Raw genomic sequence first — 14,316 nt, 5'->3', positions numbered from 1 at the left:
CCATGCCAATTGCAAAGCGAACAACAGGCTCTTTGTTAACCAATTGGATGATTCTTGACTGTTGGTCAAACAGCACTTTTTACCCCCATCTCAAATATTTTCATAACTGATAAAGAAAAGTATTCAAAGAAAATGAAAAAAATACATCATTGTTTTTTAGTGCCCTGATGATTTTTCTCCTGGGTTTACTCCCAGCAGTGTCCAGGGAATTAACCTTTAATTCCTGGAGACTCCAGAACAATCCTGGAGGATTGGCAACCCTAAGTACTGGCAAGCTTCATGCGACTTGTCCACCCTCTATAGGAGACCCAGGAATCTGATACCTGAACCAGGCAGGCTCGTAGAATTCTACTGAATATTGATTAACCAGTCTGGCTTATAATGTGACATGGAGTGAGACATTTAATTCCAAATAAATCCTGCAAGCCAATGCCATTAGAAATAGAGTGGGCCTACCAGAACAAGCAGCAAGGAGCTGTGCGGTCTTAGCTGTTTAAATCGCAGCCAACGGCCTGCACAAACTTGGGGGTCCAGAAGCTTTGGTGTTTGCCAACCTGAACCTAAGCTCTCTGGGCTTGTGTGAGTGGGGAGTGTCCCAACAGACAAAGAGACAGAGAACGAGCACTCCGTATTGGGCAAACAGCAACTCTACCCGTTTACATTTCTGTCGAGTTTGGGTTGGAGACTTTTCAGCAGGGTAATGGGTTTCCATGCCTGTTAGACACTCAGCTGACTAAAAGACATCGTGTAGAGCAACGGATGTTTAAAATTTGACAGCATATGTCAACAAGACATGTAAGAATTCAGTAGACTGCCTGCTGTATGCTAATTTAATCAGAAATTAAACCCAGTAAAAATAAGCATGGTTAGGATTCATATAATGAAATTTCATTGCCAGTGAAAATTTCCTAATTTACTTTTGTATTGATTTCCCTGCAGCGTGTGGGGGAAGGGTGACCTGCTTGGTGCCCCACCACAAAAGCAGCATTGGGGAATGGTCTTTCTGACCCCCCCCCTCCCCCGCCAGCTCCCTGTGTGACAAATGCTTGTTTGATGTTTAGTGCCTCCCCCCAAGTCCCATCTGCTGCGGGCGCTTTTATACTGGCGCTCATTTACGGGCTCTTTCATTCACACCACTAAATCCGGCTCCTTTGACTTGAAGGTTCATAGGCTGAATTTTTCATGGGTCTGCGATTCTGCTGATGGGGAAAGAGAGAGCAGGGTTCCAGGAATCCGAATTAAGTTGAGTTCAGCATCTCTGACACTGCAGCTGCCTCCCACTCCCTGATTCACTGCTGTGCCATGCTATAAAATGTTGCCACTGTTTTATTGTACCCTCTGATGGCACTGTCTCAAAATGGTAAGTGGCTCTCAAACAGCTCAGTGGGATTGACTTGTCGCATAGCTGGATCAACAACAATAACTTTCATTTATATAGCGCCTTTAACGTAGTAAAATGTCCCAAGGCGCTTCACAGGAGCGTTATCAAACAAAATTTGATCAAGTGACCTAATAGAAAGCAGCTGCTGTGTCACTAGTGTTGACATTCTGAAGAATTCCCTTTTTAATTTTATTTTCTCCATCTTCTCCCGTCTTACTCTCCTGAAGGCGCTCTTTAGATCTTCAGGTGCCGGTTGCTCTCCGCAATTTCACCCAATCGACTGTTCTTCACCTGTGAGCCTGGAGAGAGATTGTCAGCATACTAACAGCTGTGCCCAATGCCTACACACTTTCCAGTAGCAATAGGAACACTGGCTGGCTTTTCTTCTCTCTTAATTCCAGTCACTTTCAATTAAAGCAAAGACGAGGACGTTCCATTGTACTATGCAGCTCGATGCCTATGTGCTTATTATCTGGTCATTATCACATTGCTGTTTGTGGGAGCATGCTGCCACATTTCCTACATTACAAAAGTGACTACACTTCAAAAGTGCTTCATTGGCTGTACAGTGCTTTGGTACATCCTGAGGTCTAAAAGGCTTTATTTTCTTTCCCTACATGCTCCTAATTCCCTGCTGTGAACCCCTGAACATGCATTGGGTATTACCACAGCCCTGTAACCTGAATAACAGAGCAGGAGCAAAGTTAACATGTTGTACATGTCTCAAAGTACGATCCCACACCATAATTTAAAGTCTCTCCAAGATGTTCATACGTCATTTGATGTTTCAGGTTTATAGCTGGTGTGATCCGAAGGGAGAGAATGGCTGCCTTCGAACGGCTGCTCTGGAGAGCTTGCAGAGGAAATGTCTACATGAAGCAGTCAGAGATGGAAGTTCCCTTGGAAGATCCAAGCACTGTAAGGAATTCTTAAATTAATTCAAGAATGGGAAAATACACAATCTTTTAATAGTAATTCTAATGTCGAGATCAATGGAAAAAGCTGAATGCGAGAAATCTGAAATGAGAGAAAATGCAGCATGTACATGTACCTGAAAAGAGAGGATAACTATTTGGTTGCAGACCCTTCATCAGAACACTTTGCTCCTCCCTTCATTGTGAATTTGTTTCTTCAGCCTTGTCTAACAACAACAACTTGCACATATCTCGCACCTTTAACATAAGAAAATGTCCCAAGGTGCTTCACAGGAGCGTAATCAGACAAAGGTTGGCATTGAGCCAAAGAAGGAGACATTAGGATAGGTGACCAAATGCTTGGTCAAAGAGTTAGTTTTTAAGGAGGGTCTTAAAAAAGGAGAGGGAGGTAGAGAGGTTTAGGGAGGGAATTCCAGAGCTTAGGGCCTAGATGGCTGAAGGCACGGCCGCCAAAAGTTCGGAGGTTAAAAACGTGGCCGGGAAAATCGTCAGGGTTTCTCCTGATCAGCCATTGTAACTTCAGCAGAAACCCCGTTTATGGGTCTATCTGGGGTTCCCACTTAAGTTACAGCAACTGATCGGGAGAACCACCAAGTTATGTAGCACCTTATCAAGCTTCTCAGGAACATCTCAAAGTGTTTCACGTGCAATTAATTATTTTTGGTTTTTTTTGGGGTTGTAAGGAGCTATCTTCCTAAAGGGATAGGAGCTTTAGATAATTGCTCAACATTGTGCCAACATTTGGAAAGCTGCAAATGTTCTCATCTTGGCCCCTGTTTGGGTCATGCCTGAGATTTTCTTCAACCTATTGGATATAACACAGTTCCACTGGAGTCTACAGAAAATGCAAGTAATACACAGCAGAGCAGTTGACATCTGAAAGAGAGTACCGGTTCATGTTTTGGGTGGAGAGCATTTGTCGGAATTGACATGGCCAGGAGGAAAGTCCCTTAATGGAAGTAACCAAAACAAAGAGGGGAGGAAGAAGCAGGAGATAAAGATCAAGAGTGGAACACACTGTCAGAAAGAGGGAAGGTCTCTACCAGAAACATTACTAGTCTTTGCTCTTTCGAATGCTGACTGACCTGCACTCTTCTTGTTTCAGGTCTTTAGCATTTGGGGCTTTTGTTTTTCTACGCCCCCACTGCAACTGGTCTGTTTTGAAGTAGAGCAAATTTAAAATGAGTTGAGGTAAGCTGTCGGTTTTGCGTCTAGTTGGTTCAGTTGGTAGTACTCTCCCGTCTGAATCAGAAGGTCATGGGTTCAAGCCCAATTCTAGGATGTGGGTGCATAATCCAGGCTGACACTTCAGTGCAGTAATGAGGGAGTGCTGCATTGTGGGGGGTGCTTTCCTACAGACAAGACGTTAAACCGAGGCCCCACCTCCCAATTCGGCTGAATTCTAAAGATCCCATGACAATATTTGAAGAAGAACAGAAGAGTTCTCCTAGTTTCCTAGACAATGTTCCTCTCTCAACCAACACGACCAAAAAAGATTAACTGATCATTCATCGTGTTGCTGTTTGTAAGACCTTGACTGCTTTGAATACCAACTCATGAGCTGTGACTGCATGTCAAAGTAATTGACTGCATGTGAAGCACCTGGAGATGTCCTTGACAGATGTGGTAAGGTGCTGCATAAATTCAAATCCTTCTCGATGTTTGTATGATGGATTATTATGTTTTGCAGCTCGTGGAGGTACAGAAGAATGTCTTCATCATCTTCTTTCAAGGGGAGCAGCTGAGGCACAAAGTGAAGAAGATTTGCGATGGGTGAGGTGATCACTTCAATGTTGTGGGTAGAATGTCACGGCCAGCGCCTTGCAGGACTCTCTTTTTTAAAAGTTGGGAAACCTAAGGCGAAGGGCCAAGGGCCACAGATCGGGCTTCTGATTTTCAGGTTTTCTTTTCTTGAAATTGGGTCCAAAGAATCCGATGTAATCAAGCTGCTAGCAAATATGCCAAAATGGCCAGAGGTCATGCTGAAGCTGTGCTATGCCTTGGTCACCTGGGGTACCGAGTCCAATTCTGGTTGCTGCAGCACAAAGGAGAGCAAAGAGACTGATCCCGAGTTTGAGTGTGACTTAACTGCCCATAATCACAGCTGGTTAACAATAGCAAACTGTTTACGATACTCACCAGCACACTGAACAATCTGGGAGATACATTGCTGTAAATACAATTCTGGGTCTCCACAAGGATTAAAATTGAGTAATGCTGTCATCTGAAAACCATGTGCTTTAATGAGTGGGAGAGCTGATGGCTGGGATTGTGTTGATTCCATTTGGGGGACTAGGTATTTGTACTGTGAAGTACATTTAGAGTGGGAAATGATGGGTAATCAGAGAAAATCATTTTGTATCTCCAGATGTGTGTGTTAATAAGAATCTGATAAACCAAGCCTGATAATATTTGGCCAAAATGATGATTTTGGCACTCAATAGAAACAAGTGTTCCACCAGCAGCCTACTCACAGTACCACTTCTATGGTAAGATCGCAAAGATAAGTATGGACAAAGCAGGCCATTTGACCCAACTAGCTCATCCTTTCATGTGGTTCCCCAATCACAGCACTTAACTACCTCCTTGAATGATCCCAACATTTTTGTCTCTGCTACCCTTCCGGGAAAATCATTCCAAGTGTTGATCATTCTGTGAGAAATATTTCTTCCGAACATCAGTCCTGAGCTTGTCTTTTACCAGTTTGTACTGTTGTTGTGGTTTAGCTCCTCAGGGCTGACGAGCCTGAGGTTTCTCCAGCCTATCCTGATAACTCTGTAATGACACTGGGGATTAGCCTTGTGACCCTTCTCTGCACTGCTTCTGTGGCTCGGATGTATCCCATGCACGTCAGTGACCAGAAGGGGACATCATGCTGAAGGTGGAACCTAAGGGGAGCACAATACAACTTTCCCACGAGGCTCTCAGAAGCCTCTCTTGAGGCAGAACAATGTAAGAGCTGCTGGTTATGACGCAACTGCATGTACTTCTGGTGGTTCATCACGACCACCACTAACTCCGTAAACTCACGGCTACTACCGCCCGGCAATATAAAGGAGGCGAACTCTTATGAAATTGAAGGTCCAGATTTTCATGCCGTTTGGGAGCTTCCATCAGAGGCAGCTCAGAATGTGGCGCTTCAACCTGTTGGCCAACAATGCAGCCCAATAGGGTCTGTCAGCTCAGTGCAGAAGTAAAATGGGGAGAATGGCAATCTGAGAATGTGGGTCCCTGTTTGAGCTCGCCCATCTATTATATATTAAAAAGGGTGAGTGGTCTCAAGATTCCAAAGATACTGCACCACAAGGTGTTGCTATAAGTGCAATGTTACATGACAGATTGAAATTAATGGAGTGCCTGCTAATGTTATGTGACAGCCCCAAACGGAACTCTTAGCAATCCTCCTGTATTCCAGTTCTAAAAATAAAAATGCATAATTAAGGTTTCCCAGAAGACATTAACTTGAGCAGAGAGCTGACAAAAAAAAAGCTTGTCATCCCATTTCAGAGCGCTGTGCGGTGAGTTTTAATTTTGTTTACAAACAGTTTTCCATGTGAAGCAGTTTTCAGCTATCACATGCCAAGATATGTTGGAGGAGAGCAACCAGTGCTCGCTGATGAAGAACTTGGCAAAGGTGGTCAAATGGGTGGAGGCAGATGACCGGTTGTTACAAACCAATTCAACAGTTTCTGGGATGCAGCCCTTCCTCTCGATGAGACAAAACTAGAAACACAACACGTCTTTGTTTGACACCTTTATGCTTCTTGACATGATTCTATGACATATGGCTACTGTGGGAGAGAAATTCAAGCATTTTGCTGTCAAAACGTTTATTTATGAGAACATTTTGTCTTGTGTTTTTAGGGGAGGGTACATGTTTCCAGGTGGGATGAGTCCAGGGCTTCTCTGTAACAAGGCTGTTCTCACTTCTTGATTCTAACAAAAACCAAGACATGGGGCTTGATATTAGCAGGGCGGCGGGTTTGCAGCGGGGTGGGGGGGGGTCTATTGGGCGCGTGGGTAACGCGCCCGGTGAAATTCGTCTGCCCCGAGCGTGATCACAGGCTAATTGGATCCACTTACCTGGTCTTCAGGGTTCCCCGCTGCTGAGCTGCGTGTCGGGCGGGCTGTGCATGCTCAGTAAGCTCTGTCAGCTGGAGGAGCTCTATTTAAAGGGGCAGTCCTCCACTGACTGATGCTGCAAGAAATAGGAAAAATTACAGCATGGAGCAGCTCAGGGGGAAGACTGCTCCCAGGTTTAATGATGCCTCACTCCAGGTATTATTGGATGGGGTGAGGAGGAGGGGGAGGACAGAGATCTTCCCCCCGGCGGGTGGGAGGAAGCGGCCTGCCTCTGCCACCAAGAAGGCCTGGCTCAAGGTGGCAGAGGAGGTCACCTGCACCACCAACATATCGCCCACCTGCATACAGTGCAGGAGGCGCTGCAATGACCTAAGTAGGTCAGCCAAAGTGAGTACACTTACTCATTCCCCTACACTCTGTCTGCCACATCACCGCCCCCACCCCACACCACCTTCTGCACTGCCAACACTACTCTGTCACATCACCCCTCACACACACTCAAAGCTCATCCTCATCTTACCTGCACTTACCTCGCCAGTACTCATCCCGCCACTACCACTCAACCCAATCCTCATACAATCTCATGGCTCTATCTCATACTCACCCTCTCATGCATCTCTTTCACAATCAGCCTCACTCAACCTGCGCTGCAGCCACAGGGCATGCATCGCATATGTGCAGTAGGCAGCGTAAGGCAAACGTGTCGTGAGCATGAAGGGATGCACAAGGGTGTTTGAGGGTTTGTCATGGTTTTTACTTATATTTAATTTCTGACCAACTCACATCATATATTATATTGGCACCACTACTGCCACGTCTTTGCGAATCTTGTCAGGTTTGTGCAATAATGCCCTTTCCTGAGGATCACTATGAAGAGCCACACCTGATGCTACCCATTGTGTCACTGCAGAGTGGGTGTAGGTGTATTTGCAGGGCTCTTTTGTGCAGACGACTGTGTCCCAGGAAGGAAGCGGAGGAGAAGTTGTTGAGGGCAGTGGTGACTTTGACAACGAGAGGTAAGAAGATGGTGCTCGGGCCAGCCGGGAGCAGCTCGGCATGAAGGAGGCTGCAGATGTCCACGACTACATGTCGAGTGACTCTGAGCCTCCGTATGCACTGCTGCTGAGAGAGGTCCAGGAAGCTGAGCCTCGGTCTGTGGACCTTGTGGCGAGGGTAGTGCCCTCTGCGACGCATCTCTCTCTGCGGTTGCCCTCCCTCCTGCTGTACAGGTGGATGTGTCACAGCACTGTGTTGTGGAGCTCCACGTGTCAGAGGTGGACGGCGTGGCCGGCGAGGCTGTTGATGCTGTTCGCCCTCCGAGGAGGTCATGACTGCAGCTACGGCGGCCCCCATCCGGAAGATGTACATCTGAGGGGGTCTGCAAGGTAGGTACATGTGTCTGGACACCGGGGTAAGTGTGCAAGTTGGTGAATTTTATTGTTAGGAGGAGGGTGGTGGAGGCCAAACTTTGTCCAAGGTGACAGAGTGGCCTCCTGCAATGAGTGAGAGTCTCCCCCCCCCCCACCCACCTGTCAAATGGACCTTTGCAGCTGCCACAGGCTGATAGCTGCAACACGTCCATTTGAACTGGGAGTGTTTCCCCCAGTACGGGAAACAGTCCCCGTTGTTTGTAAAATCCCAACCCTCCTGAAATATTCCCTTAATCAGGTCTGTTAATGACCTGAAATACCAGAATAAATACTGTTAAGTGGCACCCCGCCGGCTTTAATTGCCTGTGGGATTCCCACATGCGGGGGCTGCGCGCGCACGCCAGCGCGTCTATGGGGAACCCGGAAGTGGGCGGGTTGGAGCCGGGCTCCCGACCCCCCCCGAGAATCCCCGATTTTCGGAGCCCCCCCGCCAGGAACGCACCCGATAGCGGGTGCTAATATCGAGCCCATGACCTCAGAGTCTCATTAACTGCTGTGGCTCAGTGGGTAGAACTCTCACCCATCAGTCAGAAGGTTGAGACTCCAGAGACTTGAGCACAAATTCTAGGCTGACATTTCAGTGCAGTACCGAAAGAGCTGTGCAATGTCGGAGGTGCCGTCTTTCAGATTAGACGTTAAACCGTAGCCCCGTCTGCTCTTTCAGGTGGATATAAAAGATGGTATGGCACTGTTTCAAAGAAGAGCAGGGGAGTTCTCCCTGTGTCTTGGCCAATATTTATCCCTCAACCAACATCACTAAAGCAGGTGATTTGGCCATTATCACATTGCTGTTTGTGGGCTTAGAGAGGGTGCAGAAGAGATTTACTGGAATGGTACCAGGGATGAGGAACTTCAGTTATGTGGAGAGATTGGAGAATCTGGGGTTGTTCTCCTTAGAACAGAGAAGGTTAAGGGGAGATTTGATAGAGATGTTCAAAATCATGAACGGTTTTGACTGCGTAAGTAAAGAGAAACTGTTTCCAGTGGCAGAAGAGTCGGTAACCAGAGGACACAGATTTAAGGTGATCATAAGAAGAGCCTGAGGTGACATGAGGAAACATTTTTTTATGCAACGAACTGTAATGATCTGGAATGCACTACCTGAATGGATGGTGGAAACAGATTCAATAGTAATTTTCAAAAGAGAACTAGATAAATACTTGAAGGGAAAACATTTACAGGGCTATGGGGAAAGAGCAGGGGAGTGGGACTAACTGGATAGCTCTTTCGAAGAGCTGGCACAGGCACGATGTACCGAATGGCCTCTTTGTGTGCTGTACCTACTATGATACTATGACTTTGCTGTGCGCAAATCGGCTGCCGTGTTTCCTACATTATAACAGTGACTACACTTCAAAAAGTACTTCATTGGCTGTAAAGCACTTTGAGTCGTCTTGAGGTCTTGAAAGACGTTATATAAATGCAAGTTTTTCTTTCTTTTTTTCTTATTCTATTCTGACTGTCCCTCTCCAAATTTGTTCTCTATCTCCTGGTATTTGTGGGCTTTTATTGAGCCCGGCTCCCAGTATTTTCTTCATGTTGCTCCCAGTGTTTTTGTTTTTAAGTGTAGCTCTGCTGTTTCCTTTTACCTCTTGCTTTCAGCATTTATTTTGTAACTATAGGTCACGATTTATTTTTAGCCTGACTCTTATGTTTGTCGGGGTTTTTTTCTGTCACTCCAGCTATTTATTTACTGCCGCTTCCAGTATTTGTGTTTGTTATAGTGGCACTCCCAGTGTTTCTGTTTTTAACCACATCTGCTGTTTCCTTTCAAGTCCTGCTGCCCGTATTTCTGTTTGTTTTAATCTCGCTCCCAGTCGGAATTTTTTTTTAACTCCCATTCTTTATTTGTAATTATGTCAGGAAGAGCATGGCTGGCGTCATATTTGCAGGTCAGGAGGAGCAAGAGAGGAGCACTGAGCATAGCTGTTTCACTAAGATAGAGAGAGACTGGAAAGATTGTGACAGCGGGACAACACAATGATCTAAGTGTGAAATTGGTACTCTAATAAGATGGTTACTATAGCTGTAAATGTGATCTGGTGTTGAATTGGGTTGATTGAAAAATAAGTGCCAAACATGCATTCAAGCAAATAGGTAGTCCAGTGGTTATGTTACTGGACTACTAATCCAGAAGCCTGGACTAATAATCCAGAGATCGGGAGTTCAAATCTCACCATGGCATTTTGAAAACTTCAATTCAGATTGAAAAACAAATTTGGAAATGTAAAGCTATTATCAGTAAAGGTGACTATGAAGCTGTTGGATTGTTGTAAAAACCCAACTGGTTCACTAAAGTCCTTTTAGGGAAGGAAACCTGCTGTCATATTGATTTACACAAATATAAACAGTTCTGTATAGCAATGTAGAAAAATATTTTACACAAACGGCGGAAAACTCATAAAACATTAGGCGTTTGAAGTCATTTTCCTTCTCTTCAGTCTCTCGCCAGTTTTCTGGGAGTGCTTCAAAGTTGGCATTCTTCTCAGCTATATGTGACTCCAGTCCCACACCAATGTGGTTGACTCTTAACTGCCCGCTGACGTGACCTAGCAAGCCATTCAGTTGTATCAACCCGCTACTAGCGGATGGGCAATAAATGCTGGCCTTGCCTGCGATGCCCACATCTTGAGAATGAATTTTTCTTTTAAAAAGGTAATGATTTTCTCTCTGGTTTGTCTCAGGTTCCGTGCTACCGTGTACCCATGTCCCGAATCTGCCAACGAGCGTCGAGAAATGGCTGCTGGTGTGAAAACACGCATTGAGGACTTAAATACAGTAAGTGAGCTACCAGGGGCAGTGGCCATATCTGGGCTAGAAACCTCACTCCTGATCCTGTTTGTGTGTTGAGCACCATTCACCAATTGTTGCCTCTGTTACGCTCAGTCAGGGTCAGAGTAACTGCACCTAATTCGACAGCACCTCCCAAAGCCGGGATCTCCACTGCCCAGAAGGACAAGGGCAGAAGGTGCATGGGAACACCATCCCCTCCAAGTCACAGACCATCCTGATTTGGACATGTACCTCTGTTCCTTCATCATCGCTGAGTCAAAATCCTGGAACTCTACCTAACAGCACTGCGGGAGAACCCTCACCACATGGACTGCAGCGGTTCAAGAAGAAGGCCCACCGCCACCTTCTCAAGGGCAATAAATGCTGGCCTTGCCAGTGACATCCATATCCTGGGATTTTTTACTTTTTTTTTCCCACTAGATTTTCTAGCACTTGGTGTCTAGTTTAATTCTGCTTTCGAAGCCAAAAATAATGATGATTGAATGCATTAAATCCCAAGGCGAGTCTGCCAACAAGACAGCATCACCTGCAATAAGGAGCACATTTCAGAAACTAACACACTGAGGCCGACCTTTATGATGCCATTGGTGAAGACATTGACTAAGATGAGTGACATTCGACAACCTCACCTCATCCTTTTTTTGAGAGAGATAGGTTCAGTGAGTCACCCATCTACCCCTACCCAGATCCTGGAGCTGGAGCGCACATCCCAGATAAAATCTAAGCTTTGACCATGTGTTCTCGTAGCTTCCAGTTTCTTCATGAGGGGTGCATGAGGGACAAGGTCAGAAGCATTACAAAAGCCATTGAAAGCATTGTAAGTGGGATCTCTTTGAACCTGATGACAATCCACAATATCAAATCAAACTATAATCTGCCCTACACGTAACTTTCTGATTGCTCTTGCAGATCTCCAAAGTATTGAATACACGTGCAACAACAACCCAAACGAGCCACTGATGCCCCAGCCAAATCCCATGCATGCACACAAACAACTTTTGGGACATTCTGGGGCGGCTTTCACTCCCAATTACTGGAGCTGGTTAGAACACTGCAGAAACGCTGCCAGCTGGCATGGGTGATGGTGTTAGCTACAGCACTTGTATGGATCCTAAAAAACCATGCTACAGGAAGGATCCACTCTTTCTGCCATGGTGCGAAATATAGCCACAGTCCTACAACAACCTACCTAAAGATCACTGTTGCATACTTTGAAGATCCAACATGAGCTTGAAGTCAAATTGAAAACAAAGGCATCTTTCTCAAAAATTGAAACAATGCTGGTGGAACGGGGCTACATTTTACAATTCTTAGATCTGGATGAAGTGGAATTAGTGGTGAATGAGCATTGCGTTGTTATTTATTTATACCACTGCTGCTAAATAGCAACTAGGGAAAGCTCTGGTTGGTTTTCTTGTCAAATAGAAAAGTCACGAGCCAAGTCTTGTGGAAATAAATGTATCTAACTCCTGTATATGTCTCACTCCCTACCCTCTCTCAGTTAATGTTGGCACTCTCCTTCCTCCATCACCCCAAAGTGCCACTCCCAGATTTTTTACTCATTTTTTTCCTCACCCCAAGCACTGCTCTCTGCTTCTATCACCCTTTCCTCTCCTCTTCGTTACTATCCATCCCATCTCGATTTCCCCTTTCTACCATCGCTATTCATCCATTGCCAACCATTCTACCCCTTCCCTTTCACTACCATCCACTCCACACCCCACCTCCCCTCCCAGCTCCTATTTGAGTCCGGTGGCTAATGCGCCTGTCCAGGATCCTGCCTGCTATCTGTCTGCTGTATGCAGAATCTGCAGTCCTGGGCATTGGTGCTGGGAGCAGTGTGGAGAGGAGTCAGGGACCTATTTGGGTGGATTTGCTGTGGGACTCTGGGGAGAGAGCCCAGCTGTACTGAATTTTGTCGGCAAACTCTTGACACACTGATCAGGCCCCCAAATCACTGACTATCAGTTCTGAAACTCTAATGACTGACATGTATGAGCGGTCTTAACTTACTGGAGGTTGATAGTGAAATATAAGCAATTTGTACATCTTTGCCGAACCTCCAAGTTTTACAGTGGAACAAACCAGTTTGTTAGATCCAAGCAATGAATCAATCTGATCCAAGGTCGAAGACCCTTTTGAGCATTAATGTCAAGGGAACGAGCAATGCGGCCTTTATTGTGTCACCTCAGCAAGTCAGTGGAAATCAGGTTGGTGTCTCCAGCTGGATCCAGTTGACGTCTTCCTTCGAGATAGGGATGGGCTTTATCGTTGGCCTTTTGTCTTTGAGCTTCAGGATGTTCGTTGTTGATTGTCTTCTCCACATTGTCAACCTGTGGTTCACTATATCTCCTTTCGTCCCTGTAGTAATTTATGTTGTATGGGTCTGTCAGTTCTTTCAGGATGAACGGACATAGATGGATCAAGTAGTCTTCTCTATTTTGTGATATTGCGATACTCTTAGTTATAGATCTTAAAATGAGAAGATGATAAATATGTTGCAATATTATTCATTTTCCCTTCAAAACCAATTTATTTTGTCAATTTAAAACACAAACTGGGTTTGACTTTTGTTAAACTTCTGAGAATTCACTTTTTAATTCTTCAGGTACTTAACCAGGCGGAAAGCCATCGCCGCCGGGTGCTGCAGGAAGCAGCGAAGGACCTACGAAACTGGCAGGTGAAGGTGAAGAAAATGAAGGCGATCTATCATACTCTGAACCTGTGCAACATTGATGTGACCCAGCAGTGCCTCATCGCAGAGACCTGGTGTCCGGTAGCTGATATGGACAGGATCAAGAAGGCACTCAACCAAGGGAAGGTGAGCAGTTGAACAGTAAATAAGGTAGCACATCAAGGATGTATCATTCCCGCAACCGGTTACTTCACAAGTTTATAGACCAGACAACTCCTGAATGACACTCACCTCACAAATGGAGACACATTCAAAATGATGAAGTTAGGCATAACTTTTTTGCTCCAAGGGTAACCTCCCGATATCGGCCTCCTCCCGATATCCCCACCATCACAGAAGCCGGTCTTCAGCCAATTCGATTCACTCCATGTGATATCAAGAAACAGCTAAGTGCACTGGATACAACAAAGGCTATGGGCCCCGACAACATCCCGGCTGTAGTGCTGAAGACTTGTGTTCCAGAACTAGCCGCGCCTCTAGCCAAACTGTTTCAGTATAGCTACAACACTGGCACCCACCCGACAATGTGGAAAATTGCCCAGGTATGTCCTATCCACAAAAAGCAGGACAAATCCAATCCGACCAATTCCCGCCCCATCAGTCTACTCTCAATCATCAGCAAAGTGATGGAAGGTGTCGTCGACAGTGCTATCAAGCGGCACTTACCAATAACCTACTCACCAATAACCTGCTCACCAATGCTCAGTTTGTGTTCTGCCAGGACCACTCGGATCCAGACCTCATTACAGCCTTGGTCCAACCATGGACAAAAGAGCTGAATTCCAGAGGTGAGATGAGAGTGACTGCCCTTGACATCAAGGCAGCATTTGACTGAGTGTGGCACCAAGGAGCCCTAGTAAAATTGAAGTCAATGGGAATCAGGAGGAAAATTCTCCAGTGGCTGGAGTCATACCTAGCACAAAGGAAGATGGTAGTGGTTGTTGGAGGCCAATAATCTCAGCCCCAGGACATTGCTGCAAGAGTTCCTCGAGGCAGTGT

The 14,316-nt window shown here is 45.7% G+C and overlaps 1 protein-coding gene across 1 annotated transcript in view; it reads left to right on the top strand.

The window, feature by feature from the left end:
• The window catches only part of LOC137334866 (V-type proton ATPase 116 kDa subunit a 4-like), a 99,872-nt gene that overhangs the window by 43,500 nt on the left and 42,056 nt on the right, over window positions 1–14,316 (top strand). Inside the window, exons 7-10 of the mRNA XM_067999907.1 lie at window positions 2,173–2,299; window positions 4,007–4,089; window positions 10,514–10,607; window positions 13,231–13,443. Of these exons, the coding sequence (XP_067856008.1) occupies window positions 2,173–2,299; window positions 4,007–4,089; window positions 10,514–10,607; window positions 13,231–13,443 (517 nt within the window). The remainder of the gene's footprint in view (window positions 1–2,172; window positions 2,300–4,006; window positions 4,090–10,513; window positions 10,608–13,230; window positions 13,444–14,316) is intronic.

This window comes from Heptranchias perlo, chromosome 18, assembly GCF_035084215.1.
Source record: "Heptranchias perlo isolate sHepPer1 chromosome 18, sHepPer1.hap1, whole genome shotgun sequence".
In the NCBI taxonomy this organism is placed as follows: domain Eukaryota; kingdom Metazoa; phylum Chordata; class Chondrichthyes; order Hexanchiformes; family Hexanchidae; genus Heptranchias; species Heptranchias perlo.
This window is presented reverse-complemented; position numbering and strand designations above follow the sequence as displayed.